The sequence below is a fragment of the Phocoena sinus genome, chromosome 14 (genome assembly GCF_008692025.1).
Source record: "Phocoena sinus isolate mPhoSin1 chromosome 14, mPhoSin1.pri, whole genome shotgun sequence".
In the NCBI taxonomy this organism is placed as follows: domain Eukaryota; kingdom Metazoa; phylum Chordata; class Mammalia; order Artiodactyla; family Phocoenidae; genus Phocoena; species Phocoena sinus.
This window is the reverse complement of record NC_045776.1, coordinates 2,433,415-2,453,686: the sequence shown is the minus strand read 5'-3', so window position 1 is coordinate 2,453,686 and position 20,272 is coordinate 2,433,415. Positions and strand designations below refer to the sequence as shown.

Here is a 20,272-nt window from a genome sequence, read left to right as displayed (position 1 = left end):
ATAAAATAAATAAGTCCTAAGAATATAATGTAACCATAGTTACTAATGGTAACTATAGTTAGTAATACTGTATTGTATATCTGAAAGTTGCTAATAGATCTTAAAAGTTCTCAGCATGAGGAAAAAACTGTAACTGTGTGTGGTGATGGATGTTAACTAGACTTATTGTGATCATTTCACAATATTTACAATTATCAAATCATTATGTCACACACCTGAAACTAATACAATGTTTTATGTCAATCATATCTCAAAACAAAAGGAAATAATATTTAGCAATAAAAAGTAATCAATTGTTGATTCATGCAACAACATGGATAAATTTCAAAACAATTATTCTGAGTGAAAGAAGTTAGACAAAAAGAATACATATTGTATGAATTCCATTTATACAAAATTTTAGAAAATGCAATTAATCTATAGGGACAAAAAGAAGATCAGTGGGTGCCAGGGAAATAAGTAGGAAGTAGGGGGAAGGAAGGAATACAAAGGGGAATAAGGAAGTCTCAGGGGTGACAGAATATATTCACAGCTTGATTGTGCTGATGGTTTCACAGCTGTATGTGTCAAACTTACTAAACTTTACTCTTTAGTAAGTGTTTATACTATGTAAATTACATCTCAAAAAAGCTGTAATAAATAAAATGAGGCACAATAAAAACTTAAAGACATTAATCCTTATTGGATCCTGACTGGGAAAACAAACTTCAGGGCCAAATGGGAGCATCTGAATATGGACTAGGTATTAACCATTTTAGGAGCTTATTGGTAATTTCTGTAGGTATAATAATGGTATTGTGGATATGTAAGAAAATTCCAGTGTTCTTAGGAGATACATGCTGAACTATTTAGGGGTAAAATGGGATGTCTACAACTTATTTTAAATAGTTCGGAAAAAAGAAAGAAAAAAATAAATAGAGAAAGCAAATATGGCAGAAATAGTAAGATGCTTGAATCTAGGTGTCAGTATACAGGTGTTCATTTGACTATCCATTCTTTCAGCTTTTTGAAAGGTTGGTTTGATAATTTTCTCATTAAAAAGCTGGAAAAATTTACCAAATGGATTTGAAAAAGAACCAAATTACAAGAGATACAACAGAAAATAACTGAATTATCAAACTCAATGAATAGGTTTAACTGAAGACATGGCAGAAGATAAAATCAGTGAACTGCAAAATAAATCTTAAAAAAGTATCCATAATGCACTACAGAGAGAAAGAGAGGCAGAAAATATGAAAGAAAAGTTAAGAAACATGGCAAATAAAATGAGAAGGCCTATCATGAATCTGGCTGGGATTCCAGGAGAAAGAGAAATTTCACTTATAGTTTTCAATGAATTCTTGAAAGTGTAAATGAAAAGAATCCATACTTAGGCATACCATGATGAATCTGCATGACACGAACGGCTGAGAGGCCTTAACAACTTCCAGTGAAGACGATAACCTCCAAAGAACAAAGACTGATGAGACTCTTCATCACCCATGACAGAAGCCAAGCGAAAAAATGGAACACTGTCAGTGGACTGAAAGAAAATGATTGTCAACCTAGAATTATTTAACCATAAAAAGTACTTTTAAGAATGAGGGCAGGGCTTCCCTGGTGGCGCAGTGGTTGAGAGTCCGCCTGCCGATGCAGGGGACACGGGTTCGTGCCCCGGTCCAGGAGGATCGCACATGCCGCGGAGCGGCTGGGCCCGTGAGCCATGGCCGCTGAGCCTGCGCGTCCGGAGCCTGTGCTCCGCAACGGGAGAGGCCACAGCAGTGAGAGGCCCGCGTACCGCAAAAAAAAAAAAAGAATGAGGGCAAAATAATTTTCAGGTGAACAAAAAATGAGAGTGTTTGGCACTAGCCATGCTTACTAAGTGAAGTTGTACAGTACGTGTATGAGACAGAGGGAAAGAGAGAGCAGATGAAGGTCAGAGATGCAAGGAATGTGGAGGACAAAAAAATTGGAACATGGAGGTATATTTAGACAAATCAGACTAAATAAAATAATATATCTTTGGAAGCTTAAAAGTAGAATTAAAATACAGAACTACGTGGTATATAAATTAGGAGAAGGGTAAAGATATTTATTAACATTCAACTTTTATAAGTATTATCTTGAAGTTTCTAGGGTTCCCTTACAGAATACAGCATATAACTTTCAAATTAGAAAGGAGAAAAAGTAGAACGAGAAAAAAATGTCAATCCAAAAGAAGGCAAGAAAGTAGAGAAAAGTAAACTTAGATGATGGAACAAATTGAAAGCAAAAAATAAAATAATAGGCACAAATATTTTTCATACTGTATTTAAAAAATCAACACCAGAAGGCAAGTACAAGACTACCCATAGCAGCATATGTTCATTTACAAACAAAACCATATGACCCAGCAATGCCACTCCTGGGCAGACACCTGGAGAAAACCATAATTCAAAAAGACGCATGCACCCCAATGTTCACTGCAGCACTATTTACAATAGCCAGGACATGGAAGCAACCTAAATGTCCATCAACTGAGGAATGGATAAAGAAGATGTGGTATATATATATATATATATATATATATATATATATATATATATATACAATGGAATATTACTCAGCCATAAAAAGAGCAAAATAATGCCATCTGCAGCAACATGGATGGACCTAGAGATTGCCATACTGAGTGAAGTAAGTCAGACAGAGAAAGACAAATATCATATTATATCAGTTACATGTGGAATCTAAAAAAAGGGCACAAATGAACTTATTTACAAAGCAGAAGTAGAGTCACAGATGTAGATAACAAACTTATGGTTACCATGGGATGGGGCGGAGGGATAAATTGGGAGATTGGGACTGACATATACGCACTACTATATATAAAATAGATAACTAATAAGAACCTGCTGTACAGCACAGGGAACTCCACTCAATATTCTGTAATGGCCTATATGGGAAAAGACTCTAAAAAAGAGTGGATATATGTATACCTGATTCACTTTGCTGTATACCTGAAACTAACACAACATTGTAAACTCTACTCCGGTAAAAATTAAAAACAAAACAAAACAGAACTTGACATAACCCAAAAGTCCATCATGGACTGAATGAATACTCTATGGCATAGTCTTACAATGAACTACAACAGTGAAAATAAGTGAACTGCGGCGCTATATATCAGCATCACTGAACCTCACAAACACAGTTGAGCAAAGAAGCAAGAAGCAGAATTTGGAAGAACTTTAAGAAAAAGTTCCAAAGCTGGGCCAACTGACGAGTACTTCGTTTATTTAAAGACATCTAAATAGACTGCACGACCGTAAAGGCAAGGGGATGATTATTATAGTATCAGGAGAGCAGGCATCTCTAGGGGGAGGACATTCTCAGTCATGGTCACATATGGAGATTCCACGGTGTTGGTCCTGTTTCCTAGCTGTGCCCTGTGTGGTGATTCTGGGGAGGATATGTTTTATGCCCCCTTTTTAAATGTATGATATAGTTATCAACTTCAAAATGAAAAGGAGGAAAAGAGCAGTCCTCCATGGAACCCTCTGACACACCAAGGAGGGTGAGTATAGAAAACCAACCTATATACAACCTACCAAGGCTGAATCATGAAGAAACAGAAAATTTGGATAAGCCGATAATGAGTAAGGAGATTGAAACAGTAATCAAGAAGCTCCCACCAAAGAAAAGCCCAAGACTAGGTGGTTTCACCAGTAAATTCTACCAAACATTTAAAGCAGAATTAACACCAATCCTTCTCAAACCCTTTCAAAAATTGAAGAGAGAACACTCCCAAACTCATTTTTATCAGAATTATCCTGATACCGAAGCCAGATAAAGACACAGCAAAAAAAAGAAAACTATAGGCCAATACCTCTCACAAACACGGATGCCAACATTTTCAACAAAATATCCACAAAGTGATTTCAGCAGCACAGTAACTGGCTCACACACCAAGAGCAAGCAGAATTATTCATTAAGAGGCTCACACACCACGAGCAAGCAGAATTATTCCTGTAAAGCACCGAAGAACAGTGCATGTGATATACCACATTAATAGACAGAAATCATATGCTCATTTCAACAGACGCACAAAAGGCACTTCACGAGATTCAGCATCCTTTCGTGATAGAAACTCGCAACCAATTGTGTAGAGAAAGAACGTACCTCAACATAATACAGGCCATTTATGACAGAATCACATCTAACATCTCACTCGTGGTGAAACGTTCAAAGCTTTCCCACTATGACTAGGTACAAGACAAGGGTGCCCACGCTCACTTCTATTCAGCATTGCACTGGAAAGTCCTCGCCAGAACAACAGGCGAGAAAAAGAAAGAAAGTCATCCAAACCAGAAGGGAAGAAGTCAAAACGTCTCTGCAGATATGTGTAGGTATACATGTATGATGAAGAAAGAAACCTACGGAACTACATAGCGGGTACAGTGATAGAGGTGCAGCTCTCTTTCATGGATAAAGTGAGGATCTTGTAACTAATCATGTCTACTTTTCTGCTTGGGCTAAGAAACCTGGAGTTTGATTTCCTATTTGCCTTTTATAAGCATGTCATTAGTTTGGGTGCTTACTTTTTCTATTGTTTCCATTGTCCTGACTTCCTCATGTTTTCCCCGATATAAACTGCTTCAAATCCTTTTCAGAACAGAATAGGGTATACATTCACAAACACATCATCATCATCCAAATTGATTTATAAATGACCAAGGATTATTATCTGCCTCCAATCTATCTTCTCAGCCTTACAAGGTACTCCAGCCCTAACATGCATATGGTAGTACTGTCATATATATATTTTTTGCGTTACGCGGGCCTCTCACCTCTGTGGCCTCTCCCGTTGCGGAGCACAGGCTCCGGACGCGCAGGCTCAGCGGCCATGGCTCACGGGCCCAGCCGCTCCGCGGCATGTGCGATCCTCCCGGACCGGGGCACGAACCCGTGTCCCCTGCATCGGCAGGCGGGCTCTCAACCACTGCGCCACCAGGGAAACCCCTGTCATATTTTGTCTAAACTTAACGTAGACTTCTGCTTTGATGCAACTAGGAGCATGGGGTTAACAGGTAAGCAGATTTGGTTTGCGTCTTGGATTTGCTTACAGGCTATGTAGCCTTAAGCAAATTACTCAACCTCTCTGAATCTCATTCCTAAAAGAGTACCTTGAAGGAATGTCGTACGGATTAGAAGTATTTTATGTAAGGCACTAAAACATGCTAAGAAGTTAAAGAACAGGAAATGTTCATTGCTAAATCCCATCTGCCATTCACTGGCTGCCTGATGTCGGGAGGTTGAAGAACCTGAGCGTGTTTAGTTTTTTCAGGAATTGGATGTATATAAAACCCCTAACAGATAAGGCTCATTTTAGTTTTTCCTTCTTTACCTCCTTCTTCACCTGTTGCCTCCACGTAGAAAACCCTTTACCATCTGTTAGCACCCAACCACTTACTAAGTTTCAGTTAAGAGAGGGGTCTTTTGTATTTACTTTTCTAACTATAATTAACCTTGTCCTTCTCAAGGTTCTCTGTGGATTTTTGACTAGTTTTGTGTTTCTTGCCCCATGGTTCCAAGTTTTTCGGGGGGACAGATTGTCTTGTTAACCTTTGTATTCCCTCATAATACCCTGCGTGCAGTTGGTGGTCATTATTTATGGCTTTGCATTACTTTTTCTGAGGATACTAAGACGATGTTAGACTACTTTCTTTTGGCTTTGCTTGACCTCACCTATCACTCTGCTGTCATGTTCCTGTTCGGGTTTTGCGTTAAGTCAGTATGGGCAACAACAACAAAAATAACAGATGGACACATTTGAAATTGTAAATTTTAATGCATTACATCAGAGGATAGGAACATAAGTGACTTCTGGGTGGGTCCTCCTCAGTCCAAGGTCGATGTTTTGGGTAAATTTAGGCTCCCAGCCTTTTTGCCCCTGTGGTTTTCACAGGGATGCTCTCAAAGGCCTTCCGGAAGCAACCCGGGGAGATGGAGCGCCCAGTTTTCCTGGAATTACACGAGCATATACACACACAGGACGCAGACTACGCACGCGGCACAGGAAGGACCCGTGGCTGGGTTGTTTCTTCTACCTGACTCCACCTGGAAAGCTCCTTCTTACCACCTCGGCCCGTTACAAGGACACCTTTCCTACTTACTTTCCCGACGGCCTTACCGGCTGCGTTGACTTCGGCTGCCCAACACCTCGGGAGGCGCCGCCGCTAGGTGACCGCGGCCGCTCGCCCTCCGTCCGCCCAGGCCCGAACGGCCGACCGCGCATGCGCACGGCGCCGCTCCCAGCCCCCAACGCGCGCCCGCCCCCAACGCCCCGAACACGGCCCGCCGGGCCATGGAACCCGCCGAAGTTGGCGGGGTTCGAGCTCTCCCGTTCGCTCGCTTGGGCGCCTTCCCCCCGTGAGGCCCGCGGGCGCTCGGCCGGGACTCGGCGTCCGCTCGAGCCGCTCCGCCCGCCTCCGCCGCTCGGCCGGGTGCGCGCCGCGCCCCCGCCTCCGGCCCCCGCGCGTGCGCGCTCCGCCGAGTGTATGTGTGTGAGTGTGTGTGCGGCCGAGGGGTGGGCCGCCGCCGCCGACGATGCCGCGGGGCCGCCCCCCGAAGCCCAAGGAGAGCAAGGCGCGCGGCGACACCGGTAAGCGGCCCCGGCCCGGCCGCGCTGTGCCGCTCCGCGCGAATATAGTCCCCCGATGCGGCGCGTGGGGCGCCGGGAGCGGGCTGGGCCGGGGGCGGCGGAGCGGGCTGGGGTTGGGGACCGGGGGCCGGGTCCGGGCCGGGGTGGGCGCTCCGCCACCGTCACCACCGCCGCCGCCGCCCGACTGCTGGGTCGCAGGGTGCGGGCGGAATGATACCGGCGCGGCGCGGCCGGCCCCTCCGCCGGGCTGGGCCTACTTTCCTGGGCCGCGCAGGCGGGCGGCGGGGCCGGGGGCGAGGCGCGCGCCGCCGCCCTCCTCCTCTCTCTCCTCTACTCTCTCTTCTCCTCCCCCCCCCCGTTCCTCCTCCCGCCTCCACACCCCGTCCTCCTCCCCCGTCCTTGGCGTCTTCCTCCCGCTCCCCCGCCCTCCACCTTCCTCCCGCTCCCCCGCCCGCCACCTTCCTCCCGCTCCCCCGCCCGCCACCTTCCTCCCGCTCCCCCGCCCGCCGCCCTCCCGGCCCGGCTGCCGCAGGTCGTAGGAGGCCTTTCTGACGAGAAGGCACCGGCCCGGTGTGCGTCCCCGGGGGTGGCGGGCCCGGCCCGACCGCGAGCTGCCGCGGCCCCGGGGGGGCGCCCGCGGGGGGCTCGGGAGCGGGTCCCCCCGCGGTGACACGTGGGCCGAGACCGTGCGGGGCTCGTGTCCAGGTGCACCGTCTTCCGGGCCCGGGCTCGGTGGCCCAGCGTCACCCTCCCCTGAGGCTCGGGACCCAGGCGGGCGGGCGCTCCGGATTTCGGAAGAGAAAGAGGTGGTGTCTGGGAAGGAAGGCCGTTGCGTCCGTTCCATTTTGCCGCTGCGGCGTTTGGGAAGAGAGGAGGAGAGACTAGGTGTAAGATTAGGGGCGTTGTCAGTGCTCTTACTGCAGTTGCTGAAGTTCACGGGCATGGGAACCGGGCTGCAGCGCCCGCGAGTTTCCGCGGGAGAGGTGTCGCTGGAGAACAGTCCAGGTGTGCACGTTTGTAGTTGGCTAGTGGCTGCTAGAGTTCTCGTTAGTGGCTGATGGTGTCTGGAAGGAGGTCTTAAAGGCCTCGCTCCCTGATCGGTCCTTATTTTGGTCAGTGTTAATTTTTTTTCGTTAATATGATTTATGCAACAAAATAACGTAAAGTGCAGTGTCCCGCAGTTCTTAGTCACTTGGAAAAGGCTTAGGGTAGAGAAAGAATGTGAACTTTACATTGGAATACGTCTGCGACCTCTTCTTCCCCCAGTCTTTCCCGTCTGACCAAATGGCATCAACGTTCACCTGCTTTTTCAGGCCCCAAACTGAAAAATAATTCTTTCCCTTACTCCCCAAGGCGTTTCATAATTTTGTAGCTTCGCCCTCAGAGGCGTGTTTTCAGTCGGCCCTACTCCCTCCCTCTCCAGTGTGATTGCGAGCCGGGCCTCTGTGGGAGCCTTCTGACTGGTCTCTGCTGGTCTCCATCGCCTGTCAGTCTGAGGCATCTCTTTCAAATGTAAATAAGGTGGCCACACCCTTATTAGAAGTATGCAGAGGATCCTTCATCCCTTTAACTTACAGTCCCACTCCTTGCAGGACCCTGCCTGATCTGGCCTGCGTCTGACTCTCCTTTCTCTTTGCTTGCCCTCAGTCCTTTGTTCCTGGACGAGGCCACGTTTGTTTCTGCCTCAGGGCCTTTGCTGCTCCCTATTCTGAGAAGCCACCCCTTGCTCATTCTGGGCTTCAGCTTCCCGAGAGAGGCCTCCTTCCTCAGACCTTTCTGAAAGTTGCTTTCCCTGCCTTAGACCAGTCATTCTCTACCACAGTGGTTCTCAGAGTTGGTTCATGGACCCCTGGGAGTTCTGGAGACAGTTTCAGGCATCTGCAAGGTAAATATTCTTGTAGTGATACTAAGTCCGTTGGGCTTTTTCACTTGGTTAACAATTGCACTAATCATACACAGGCCATTACGGGTGAAACTGCTGACTCTTCAGCAGGAGCCGTGGTGGCGACACCCAACCCTGTGAGGCAGCGCTATATTCATGTATTTCACTCAAAACAACGTATTGCAACAGAGAGAAAGCAGAAGCAGATATGAGCATCCACCTGTCTTCTGTTACAGGAGACCTTGAGAAGATGTACAAAAGTGAAAACTCCTCTTACTATGTTTTCGGAGAGTATGTTTTACACAAAAATGTGTATTTATGTTAACATGGACTAGATTTATTTTTCAGTGAATAAGCGTTTGGAAAGTTGCTCAGTTTTAATTTCTAGTAGGGCAGCTGTCAATAGGTATAACCTGTAGAAAGTTAAGGTCTTTGGGGTCCTCCGTGATGTTTAAGAATATCGAGGGGTTCTGAAACCAAAAGGTTTGGGGACTGTTGCTCTAACAGTTTACGATTTTAATTATGATTTTAATGTTTCTCATAATCTGAAATTATTTTGCTTGTTTTTCTGTGTCACTCATTATGAATTTTATTCTAAGAAAAACATGGAAGGTAGGAGGTGGGGATTTTTACACAACACCTATATTTCCCCTATATTTTTATAGGGGAATTGAGGCTCAGAGAGGTTAAGTGATATGGAAGGTCTACTCAGCTAGTAAGTGTCAGAGTTGGATTTGAATCTGCCTTTGAGTCCAAAGGGTCCGTTGCATTGCTCTGCCCTCATAACTATAAAGCCCTACATGTGGGTTAATTCATTTATTCAGCAAGCATTTTGAAGCACTTCTTGTCGTAGGTGGGCACTGTGCTAGGGGCTGAGGGTGCAGAGTTTAAGAAGAGAGACGAGGTCTCTGCCTTGGGTCTCAGGATGGTGTGTGTCCTCTGACGGCAGGAACACTGTTTATGGCAGCAGATAACAGTCACTGGTGGTCTAGGCTTCCCAAGGAAAATGATGTCAAAACTGAAACCTCCAGAAATGAGGAGGAGGAGGTCTGCTCAAAAACATTTCCCTTTTTTTTAAAATGCAACTTAGCAAAGTGATCGTTATACATATACATATATTCTTTTCCAGATTCTTTTCCATTATAGGTTATTATAAGGTATCGAGTGGAGTTCCCTATTCCCTACTGCTATACAGTAGGTCCTTGTTGTGTATCTGTTTTATATATAGTAGTGTGAATATGTTAATCTCAAACTTCTAGTTTCTCCCTCCCCCTCCCCCCCAATCCCTTTGGTAACCATAAGTTTGTTTTCTATGTATGTGAGTCTATTTCTGTTTTGTAAATGAGCTCATTTGTATCATTTTTTTATTTTTAGATTCTACATATAAATTATGTCATGTGGTATTTGTCTTTCTCTAACTTACTTCACTTAGTGTGATACTCTCTTGGTCCATCCACGTTGCTGCAGATGGCATTCTTTCATTCTTTTTTTGTGGCTGAGTAATATTCCATTGTATATATGTATCACATCTTTATCCATTCCTCTGTTGATGGACATTTAGGTTGCTTCCATGTCCTGGCTATTGTGACTAGAACTGCTCTGAACATTGGGGTGAATGTATCTTTTCAAATTAGAGTTTCTCCGGATACATGCCCGGAAGTGGGATTGCAGGATCATATAGCAACTCTGTTTTTAATTTTCTAAGGAACATCCATACTGTTTTCCATAGTGGCTGTATCAATTTACATTCCCACCAACAGTGTAGGAGCGTTCCCTTTTCTCCACACCCTCTCCAGCATTTGTTATTTGTAGACTTCTTGATGATGGCCGTTCTGACTGGTGTGAGGTGATACCTCGTTGTAGTTTCGATTTGCGTTTCTCTAATCGTTAGCGATATTGAGCATCTTTTCACGTGCCTGTTGGCTATCTCTATGTCTTCTTTGGAGAAATGTCTATTTAGGTCTTCTGACCATTTTTTGATTACATTGTATTTTTTTTGATATTAATCTGTATGAGCTGTTTGTATATTTTGGAGATTAATCCCTTGTCAGTAGCATAAAAACGTGTCTTAAAGTAATAATTACCTTTAGGACATAAGTAAAGAAGTAAGCCTCATCTGTTACATAAATTGATGGGGGAGTGTTTGTTGAGCACTCGCCTTTATGCCTGGCACTGTCCTGAGAATATAAAGATGAGTGAGATAGGGTTTTTTTTTATCATTGTTATTTTAGTTTACTCTTAATAAGCCGTAATGTGATCTGGATGGAAACTACATTTTGGGATCTTGTATGGCTTCTGTTTTTCCAGTAGAATGGTGCAAACCTTTTCTGCCTAGCTTGAACCTTTAGTTGGTCTCCTGCTAAGTTTCTGTTTTCTGTTGAAGGGATATTTGTTAATACTTCATTTCCAGAGAGCTGAGGCAGGCAGACCTTGAGCCAAAGGAATAAACAATTCCGTTCTTGCTCAGATTACCAATTCAGGCCATTTTAGATTTTCTCCGATGAATTCAGTAACTCTGTACTCTTCCTTCAAGGGGCGGAGACAGCTAGCATAGCTAACAGAAGTAGAGCTTGAACTTCTACTCAGTAGGGGAAGTGCTCTGAGGCTTTAAGGGGACTCTGCTTCCCTGGCAAAACTAGGTGTCATTGGTGGGTAACAGTTAAGGGGAGATAGATTCTGCTTAAAATAATTACTTTCTATCAATATCAGGTATTGAAGGATGAAAAAATTTCTTCAGAAAGGAGCAACCTGTACTCTCCATAATCGAACTTTTTAGGTAGACAGAAACTTGGAGTATTTAGTATTTTGAAGAAAGTGTGATTAGATAAGACACAAAATCTAAAGATTTTATGATCCTGGAATCAAGTAGTGAGTTAACATGGGTTCAGAATCTTGGTCTTTGACACAAACCTAGCCTGGGAAAACCATAGTAAACCTAATTCTTCATTAGATAGAGTCAATTCAGCAGTTCTAAAATGCTTAATGTGTATCAGCGTTTTTACATTGTCTCCATACGCAAAGACAGTGCTCAAGGAATTAGCAATATTTTTCAAACTTCTTTTTTGTTTTAGAATTCTCTCACGTGAAATATCGCAGCAAGACCTCCAGTGGTGGTGTTCACCCTTGGAGCGCATTATGGAGTCATGTGGGGAGCTTTTAAAGCTCTCGATGACCGGGCCTCATCCAGTGACATCTGAGCCTATGGTGGGACCCGGGCATCACGGCTTTTAAAGCTCACAGGAGATTCCACTGTGTGGTCCAGGCTGAGGCCACTCTGCTGGGAAGGAGGGAGGGAGGGAGCTGGGGCTCCGAGGTGCCTTCCTCTAGCATTTCTCTCAGCAAACGTGAGACCTGTTGCTTTTCTGGGTTAAAATGAAGAATGTATGTAATCTAATAAACTGCAGGAACAGACTGTGCTCTCTTAATACCTCAATTCTTTAACTGAATTCAAAACCTCAGTTGTCTGTAGGTCAGACACTAATGCAAACTAGCGAGGCAGTTAAAGGTAGTAGGTGATAGCAGTTGATAGCTGGCTCTGGGGTTTCGGAGAATTGGAGTTCCTATTTTTTCCACAGGGGCCGGCTCCTACTTTGCTCCATTTAATTATTGCCACAGCTAATGATTGTTTTTCAGGAGAAGCCAGAAATGTGTTTTTTGAAACTCCTTTATTATTGTATTTAGGTGACTAATTTAATTGAATAGAACATCTATGTAGAAAAGTGCGTAGATTTTAAGTGAAAAGCTTCATGAATTTTCATATGTAACCAGAACATTAGCAGTACCTTAAAAGTTCCCCTTGTTCTCTCTATTACCTGCTGACCCCCACTGTCCTCTTTTGATACCGTAGATTAGGTTTAACTGTTTTTGAACTAAATTGGGTTCATAGTATGTACCCTTTTCTTTCTTGCTTCATTCATTCAATATTTGTTTTTATGAGATTATCCTCCTTATTATATAGCAGAAATCTGTTCGTTTTTCATAGGTATATAGTATTCTGTTGTATGAACATACTATCATTTAATTTATCCTTTCTACTATAGATATTTGGGTTGTTTCCAGTTTTGGGTTATTACAAATAAGTGCTGCTAGGAACCTTTATGCATTTCCGGGTCATGGTGGGCAGTGGTGAGTGATTGTACCAGTTCTCTCCCACCAGTAGGGGATTAACCTTCCATTTGCTCTGTAGTCTTTGCCTTCTCACTCTCTTTGCACTTGGCATTGTCTGTCCTTTTAATATTTTAGCCCTCCTGGTATGTGTAGTGTTATCTCATTATGATTTTTAATTTGCAGTTCTGTGCTAATAAGGGTTTTATGTTTATTAAGCATTTGTTCTCTTTCGTGAAGCTCTTAAGTCTTTTCCCATTTTTCTACTGAGTCGGATGTTTGTTTGTCTTTAGTTAGTAAACTTTTTAGAGCAGTTTTTAGGCTTGCTCAGAGTTCAGCCGATAGTTTGGAGTTCCTGTATACTGTACTCCTTATTTTTCTCCTCACAGCCTCCCGTTATTAATGTCTTGTTCTAGCGAATGAACCAATTTTGATTCATTATTATAAACGAAGTCTATAGCTTACGTTAGGATTCACTGTCTTCATAGCTTTGCCTGCTCCAGAACGGCATATAGTTGGAATCATATAGTATGTAGCCTTTTCAGACTGCGTTTTACTAAGCAGTGTGCATTTTACATGTCTCCGTGTCTCTTGATGGCTTGATGTAGCTCCTTTCTTTTTATTGCTGAGTAATATTCATTATATGCATGTACCACAGTATATTTGTTTACATTTTGAAGGACATCTTGGTTGCTTCCAGTTTTTTGGTAATTATGAATACAATTGGTGTATACATTCGTGTGCAGGTTTTTGGGAGGGCATGAGATTTTAGCTCATTTGAGTAAATGCCAAGGAGCATGATTGCTAGATCAGACGGTGAGACTATAAACAGCTTTGTGAGAAATTGCCAAACCTCTCCACAGCGGCTGCACCATTTTGTGTTCTCACAAGCAATGAATGGGAGTTCCTGTTGTTCTGCGTCCTTGTCAGCATTTGGTATTATTGGTTATTTTGGATTTTTAGCCCTTCTAATAGGTGTGTGTTATTGGGTATCTCATTGTTTTAGTTTGCATTTCCCTTATGACTTATGATCTTGAGCATCTTTTCATATGCTTGGCAGAAAGCCTTTAGCGGGTGAGGTAAGAAGACGTGGAGTGAGGTACATAGGTATCGGGCAGAATGGTGAAATACAGAGATAGCTGCCTTTATTGTATTAATTTTCTGGAAATTATTATTTAGGGCAATGTCCAGTCTTTCTATCCCATGACTAAGACAAAGGTCTTAGTTTTAAGGAGATTATGCCTAAGTAAATGTTAAGGTTATTTATTGTAGAAGGTAAAGCATGGTATATGTCAGCCCTTTATGCCTTTATCACTCTGGGATGTCCCTGGGGTGCCACGGAGCTTGGAGGGTCAGACATTGCAGGGATTGCAGTAATGCTGGCTGGCCGGTATGGAACGCCGGTTTACCCTCTGGGGCAGGGGTAGCAGGCTTCTTCTGTAGCGCCAGATGGTAAATGTTTTAGACTTTGTGGGTGTTAAGGTCTCTGCTGTAACTTTGAATTGCTGTCGCAGCCCCAAAACTGCCACAGTAATACGTAAACCAGTGAGCGTGGCTGAGTTCCATGAAACTGCTTACCAGAAAGGCTAGACCCTAGTTAGTTGACCCCAATCTGGAAGAAAAAACAGGAATGAAAAGGAAAGTTGCATATTATAGCACTTTACTTTGGCGTAAACCTTCTATTGATATATAACATACAGAGAAGAATAGAAATTATGTTCAGTTCAGTGAATTTTCAGAGCAAGAACTTTCTCATGTATTCAGCACCCAGATTATATGGGTTGTATTAATAATTCATATAATTATTTATATAATTTCTTAGGTTAAGAAATGGGGCGTTACCAGCACCCTAGAAACCCCCATGATGCTCCGTCCATCAGTACCCTCGTAAGACTAACCCCTGTCCTGATATCTCACAGCCTAGATTTTAGTTTTGCCCATTTCACTTCAGAGTTTTACCTAAAAAGCTCAGCTGTGCTAAAACCTGAATGCTGACAAATGTGGGAGGAGCAGTAGAAAATGGGAGAAAAGAAAGTAGAAGGGAATTTTTAAAAAAGTAGAAATGAGGGGAAAGAATGGTGGCGATTAGGCAAGGTAGTACCGATTTGAAGTAGGGGGGTGACTGTCAGACTTCCCAGACGCCTGCTTGGTGACTTCAGAGAGCACTGTGGTGTCAGAGGGTGACAGAGTGAGAGTAGGTGGTTGATGGTTAAAGAGCTGGGTTCTTGGAGGGATGTAGGGAATGATGGAAAGAGGGAAGTGAGGCTAGTGCCTGTTGAGAGCAGAGGATGGGGAGAGCAACTCTATTTTGGAAAGATTTTTATTCAAAACGAAATAAAAACAGGTTAAAAGTTTGGGGTTTAGTTACTTTAGAAATTGAAAATGCCTCATCAGGATTTATGGGTAGCTGAGATCTTAAATGCACAGTGCTTAAGAGTTTCAGTCGAGAGATGCGAATTTGAGTTAAATCCCTGAATGCTATAAATGCAGTAGGTTTTGCTGGAACTTGGTGTCACATCGTAGGTATTTTGCGTGGAAGAGATCCACCTAGGTTCTTCCAGTTGGGGATGTGGATGACCTTCGCCGTGCAGATAAGCTGGCTGGTCTGATGTGCTGGGCCCGTTCTGGGGAGAGCAGTTGGAAAGCCAGCTCATCTTGTCCCCGCCGTTACATGCCAGGCCTGCCTGTGGGTAGTTACCATGGGAGAGCGTGGTCTGGAGTGATGGGTAGGGTATTGAGTAGCAAGGACGAGCATTAAAGAGGTGGCCGTGCTCCGAGACGGTTGATGAGCTTTTGTCCCCATGGCACCAGGAAGCGTCGTCTTGTTTAATCTGCACAACCCCGTGATAGGCTGTATCATTGTGGGGTGGTAGGGACACAGCCATTATTATGTACTGTTTAGAATCCCTGTGTAAAGAGTTAAACTGATTTTGAAACTGGTCTTCAAGTGTTTCTCAGGGAAGCAAAGGTGCTCAATTTCTGATCTTCGTAACCCGGTTTTTGTTTAATTTTGATAGTGAAGTGGAGTTCTTGGTGGCGGGAAGGGTGAGCAGCTGAGGAGAGCGGTGGGCCTGTCTGTGTGTGCGGCGACGTGTGTGTGAGGGGCCGTGTGTATGGGGACAGTCTGGGTCCTGCCTGGGGCCCTGCCTCCGGAGGCTTCCTTGCACCAGTGAGATCTCATGATGACTCCTCCCCGGTCCTCTCAGAGGGCAGAAGCACATAGGTGAGAAGTACTGTTCTGGATGAGCTCTTAGATTTGAGCACTGCCAAATGCAGGTGGCTCTGTGCTTATTCCCATTCTGTCTGGGGGAGCAGTAGGAATACGTGCGGCCCAACGTCTCGTGAAGTTCTAGCTGCCTCTTAAAAATGCAGCCATACTCAGGAGGACTGATGTGAATTGATCACACCTTAACCTAGGTCCCTAGCCCCTTAGAAATCCGGGGGCCCTGTGGCTGCAGAGACCGCTCACCCCCAACAGTGGACACGTGCACACGTGTGTATGTTGGTGTGTAGTTTTCTTGGAGTTGGTGGATCTCCTGAAGCCCATCCTAAGGATACGTGAATTTCATAGACTTCTTTCTGAACAAGTACTCTGGGGACCAGACATGTGAATGAACTTGAAGAGCTGGTGCCTAATTGGGGTTGTTTTGAGGCCTAGGACTCTCCCAATAAAGGGCCAACTCTGAGCGGAAAGAAAGCCAAGTGTGGGGTTAGCACCCCCCAGTCCTGGAGAAAGGCTTTGCTCTCTCAGTGCCGAAACAGACGCGAAGCAAAGTGAAAGTCTAGAGATGCTGTGGACTTTAAAATTAGACTCAACGTGGAAACTAAAACATGTTTTGTTTTTTTCCTTCCCATTTACACTGTAATTTGAATTGTTTTAAGTTTGTCTTTGGACCAAATTAATATTATGTTATCAACAGCGGGAAGGGACCTACTGAAAAAGTCATTTTATTACATTTGGAGCTTTGTTAAAGAGCGAAGTCTTGCTGCTTAGGATAAAACTATTTTCTAGAAAAGTCTTAATTCATAAGCAAAATGACATCATTTTTTAGTTTTAAATGTACAGTTTTTTATCTCAGGGGTTTATCTATCAATTGCAGTTAATGAAATCAAATTAATTCTCATTTTTAGATAACATATTAAGTAGTTTCAACATAGAGGCTATGAAAATTGTTTCATTTTCCATCCTGAAATAGCATTTTAATTTTGCGTTTTAGAAATTAAGTTGAGGGGCTCTTATTGTATTCAGGCTTTAGGCTAAAACACTACTGAGTTCTTAAAACACAGCTGTCAACAGATATCTTACTTGTGCCTTCAGTGTTTCTTCCCATAGTACAGACTTTTCAAAAGGGAATAATGTATCAATTAATGTGGTCCCAGCAATCATTTTATTTGGGCCTGGGGAGTCATACAACATTTTGTTATTAGTTTGCTGTAGAGATTCTGAATATATGGGCTTTGAATGTGGATAGAGTTAAGAATAAATAGAATAAAAATTATGTATATTTCCCTTAGTAGATCCACTTTGTTTCTGAATGAAGTTACAGTCTTTTGAATTACATCAGTGTTTCTCAAAACTGGAATCGCTTTACTGGAGGACCTGCCAGGAGGATTTTTTGGAGCTCTTGTCGGCTTTCTCCATCCCCTTCTGCTCTGTCTCCAGCATGGTTTCACCCCACCTCCCATCGTTGGAATTTCACAGCTCTTGCTTTTAAGCAGATTCTGCTGTAGACCAGGAGGACTGTTGGCCAAACAGGGGACTGCGGGCCATTTGCTCAGAACAGGCATGTAAAGGTCTAGAGAAAATGCTGGAATGCTGTGTTCACCACGTGGACGTTTGAGAAATAGAAGACATTCCTGAGCTTTATTGAGTCTTAAAATTAGCCCCTCACCCTACTTCCAAATTTCTAATATTTTGGGGTCAAGTTGGATACAAAGAGTTGTACGTGACATATTTCTGTCTTTGTCTAGTTAATATGGATTGTATATTTGTGCCGAAATTATAAGACTTGGAGTATTATTTTCAAGAATTGAAGACATTTAGGAATCTTTATTTTATGAAGTTCTTGGAAAATTTTTGTGATTATTGCATATTTGTTCTTGTTTGGAAATACTTTTGAGTTTATAGCCATTTACCTAAATGTAAGCACACTGTACACTAGAGAGCACACTGTAAAACCTGAGGATTGTTCAAAGCACTGCAACTCTTTACCTTCCTAAAACCATAAGCGTGTGAGAGAACAAAAGGTTTTGCTTTTCTGGCTTTATCTTGCTTCGCAGCAGTGTTCAGAGGTAGATTGAACGAGTGCATCAGCTTCTATATTCCTCCTAGAGTTTTGTTTACTGAGTGATTCAAGAAACCGGGTTATTGATGAATGCCCAAAGTGACTTGGAGGAGAAGCGCCTCTGTGATTTGTTGTGACTGAGAAACGGCGTTGAGCAGGCAGGCAAGGTTAAGAAGCACGGTGGCTTCTGTGTGTCGTTGAGTGGGTACTAAGCCTCAGGGGTTTAGTTTCAGGTTTCTGACAGTCCTGTTAACAGATGTTAGAATCCTGTAGTCCCATGTCTCAGTCCTGTCAGCATTTCTCATTTCTAACTTAAAAACATGTCCACTAAAAAAATTTAAGGTGCCATTCATTTCATCTGAAATCTCTCATAAATCTGATATAATTTGGTTTCGAAACAATAACCAAATAATTTAGTTTCATTTATATGCTGAGAATAACAACTGGTATTTATTGTTTATACTTATGCAATTTTATAGATGGAGTTTTAACATTGAATGCGGAGAACACTAATTATGCCTGTCAAGTTCCGAGCTTCCATAAATGTGAAATCTGTCTGCTATCTTTTCCAAAAGAGTCCCAGTTTCAACGCCACATGAGGGATCACGAGCGAAATGACAAGGTATGTATTTTAAAAAGGGATGTCAGAAATGTGAGCGTTGAAACTGGAGGAATTGTGAAGATCAACATGTAAACATTTTTCTTATTCCTAAATTGTGGAACATTCCATATTATGTAGATAAATATTTTGCTGTTTTGTTTTTAGTTGTAGTTGTATTTCTACCCATCATTAGATAATGAAAGAAAGTGAGAGCTAGTCTGGTGAATCTAATGAAGTTATTTATGAGTGGACAAAGAAATAATCTTAAAATATGACTTTCTTCAGTAGTTTCAATTTCCCTTATCTTTTTTCTCACTGCTGTGGCCTCTCCCGCTGCGGAGCACAGGCTCCGGACGCGCAGGCTCAGCGGCCACGGCTCACGGGCCCAGCCGCTCCGCGGCATGTGGGATCCTCCCGGACCGGGGCACGAACCCATGTCCCCTGCATCGGCAGGCGGACTCTCAACCACTGCGCCACCAGGGAAGCCCCAATTTCCCTTATCTTGGTGTGTTTTTCTCCAGCAGGCAGTGTTACCTTTAAGTGGTCTTGCATTTTAAGAAGGTACTTGAGATGTTTTAGATCTTATTTCCGCAGGGAGCAGCGCTCTCTTGAATAGGGATTTGAACTCTCTTGCAAGTGTGCCCCTTGTGGGGTATGTCAGGTGTGTTAGTGTGCTAATGGAACGAGCTGCCTGAGAGTTGGAAAGTGGCAGTTAAAACTACAGTGAAGAGAGTGATTGCCGACTTTTCTCTAGGTTAGGAGGATGTAAGCTAGTGAGCCATCTGAGACCAGAAAAACACCAGGGATCTCTTTTCTGGAGGACGGGATCCGACCAACTCCAGCCTTACTTTCGGCATGAATGATGCTGCTGTAACTATGATAACGTGGTACCGACACCAGTACCCGCTGGCGTTACTCTCCCAAGCTGAAAAATCTGAAGAGACTGACCCATTAGGGTCTTGATATTTACAAGAGAAATACCAGTGATTACTTTATCTTTCTACTAGTAAGTGGCAGAATACCTTCCATTTGGGGGATATTTTAGATGAGGATAAGCAACTCTGTTAAAATCTAGTGAAAGTTTTCACAATTACTTAGTTTACTTGAAGTGATTTTGTTTACAGCAGTAGAGTTGTCATAAAAGAAGGGAAAAAAATCCCACCCAATGAGTTGAAGTGTCTCACTTTTATTTTCGTAGTGGCTACATTCTGATATGTTTATATGCAGCATTTCTTATTAGAAATATTTTCTACATAGATGTGGTGTCTCCTTACACTCCTTTGAGAAATACTGTAAGGAGCTCTACTGTGTCTGTTTTGGATTTATTGACTTCAGGTCCAGAAGGACTTCAGAAGTTCCTTAGAACACTTGTCTGTGGATTATGGTGCTTGTTAATATTTGAATGACATTCATTGTGGAAAGATTGTGTTTCAGTGCTTCTCGACTTTTTTCTCCACCTAGCCACATCGATGTGACCAGTGCCCCCAAACCTTTAATGTTGAGTTCAACTTGACACTTCACAAATGTACCCACAATGGGGAGGATCCTACCTGTCCCGTGTGTAACAAGAAATTCTCCAGAGTGGCTAGTCTCAAAGCGCATGTCATGCTGCACGAAAAGGAGGAGGTAATTACTTCAGCCTATACTTTGTTCGCGGATTTTTGAAATGCGCCTGATCCTTAGTCAGGAGGACCTTAGGGTTAAACTAGTCTTAAAAAGCCTTCGTGTAGGTTTCAAGGAGTCAGTTATCATTAAATTTGCCTTGGCTAGTCTCCAGG

At 43.3% G+C, this 20,272-nt stretch overlaps 1 protein-coding gene across 9 annotated transcripts in view; it reads left to right on the top strand.

Annotated features, from left to right (window-relative positions):
* Positions 1-5,333: 5,333 nt before the first annotated feature.
* Positions 5,334-20,272, top strand: part of ZNF236 (zinc finger protein 236) — a 101,712-nt gene continuing 86,773 nt past the window's right edge. For 5 of the 9 annotated variants that reach the window (XM_032654484.1, XM_032654479.1, XM_032654480.1 and 2 more), the window contains exons 1-3: positions 5,350-6,622; positions 18,373-18,515; positions 19,956-20,120. In XM_032654484.1, coding sequence (XP_032510375.1) covers positions 6,568-6,622; positions 18,373-18,515; positions 19,956-20,120 — 363 coding nt within the window. In that variant the 5' untranslated portion in view covers positions 5,350-6,567. Of the gene's footprint in view, positions 6,623-7,344; positions 8,508-15,512; positions 15,832-18,372; positions 18,516-19,955; positions 20,121-20,272 lie in introns of those variants that run through there. The other 4 variants (XM_032654485.1, XM_032654483.1, XM_032654481.1 and 1 more) reach the window with 4 other exon arrangements.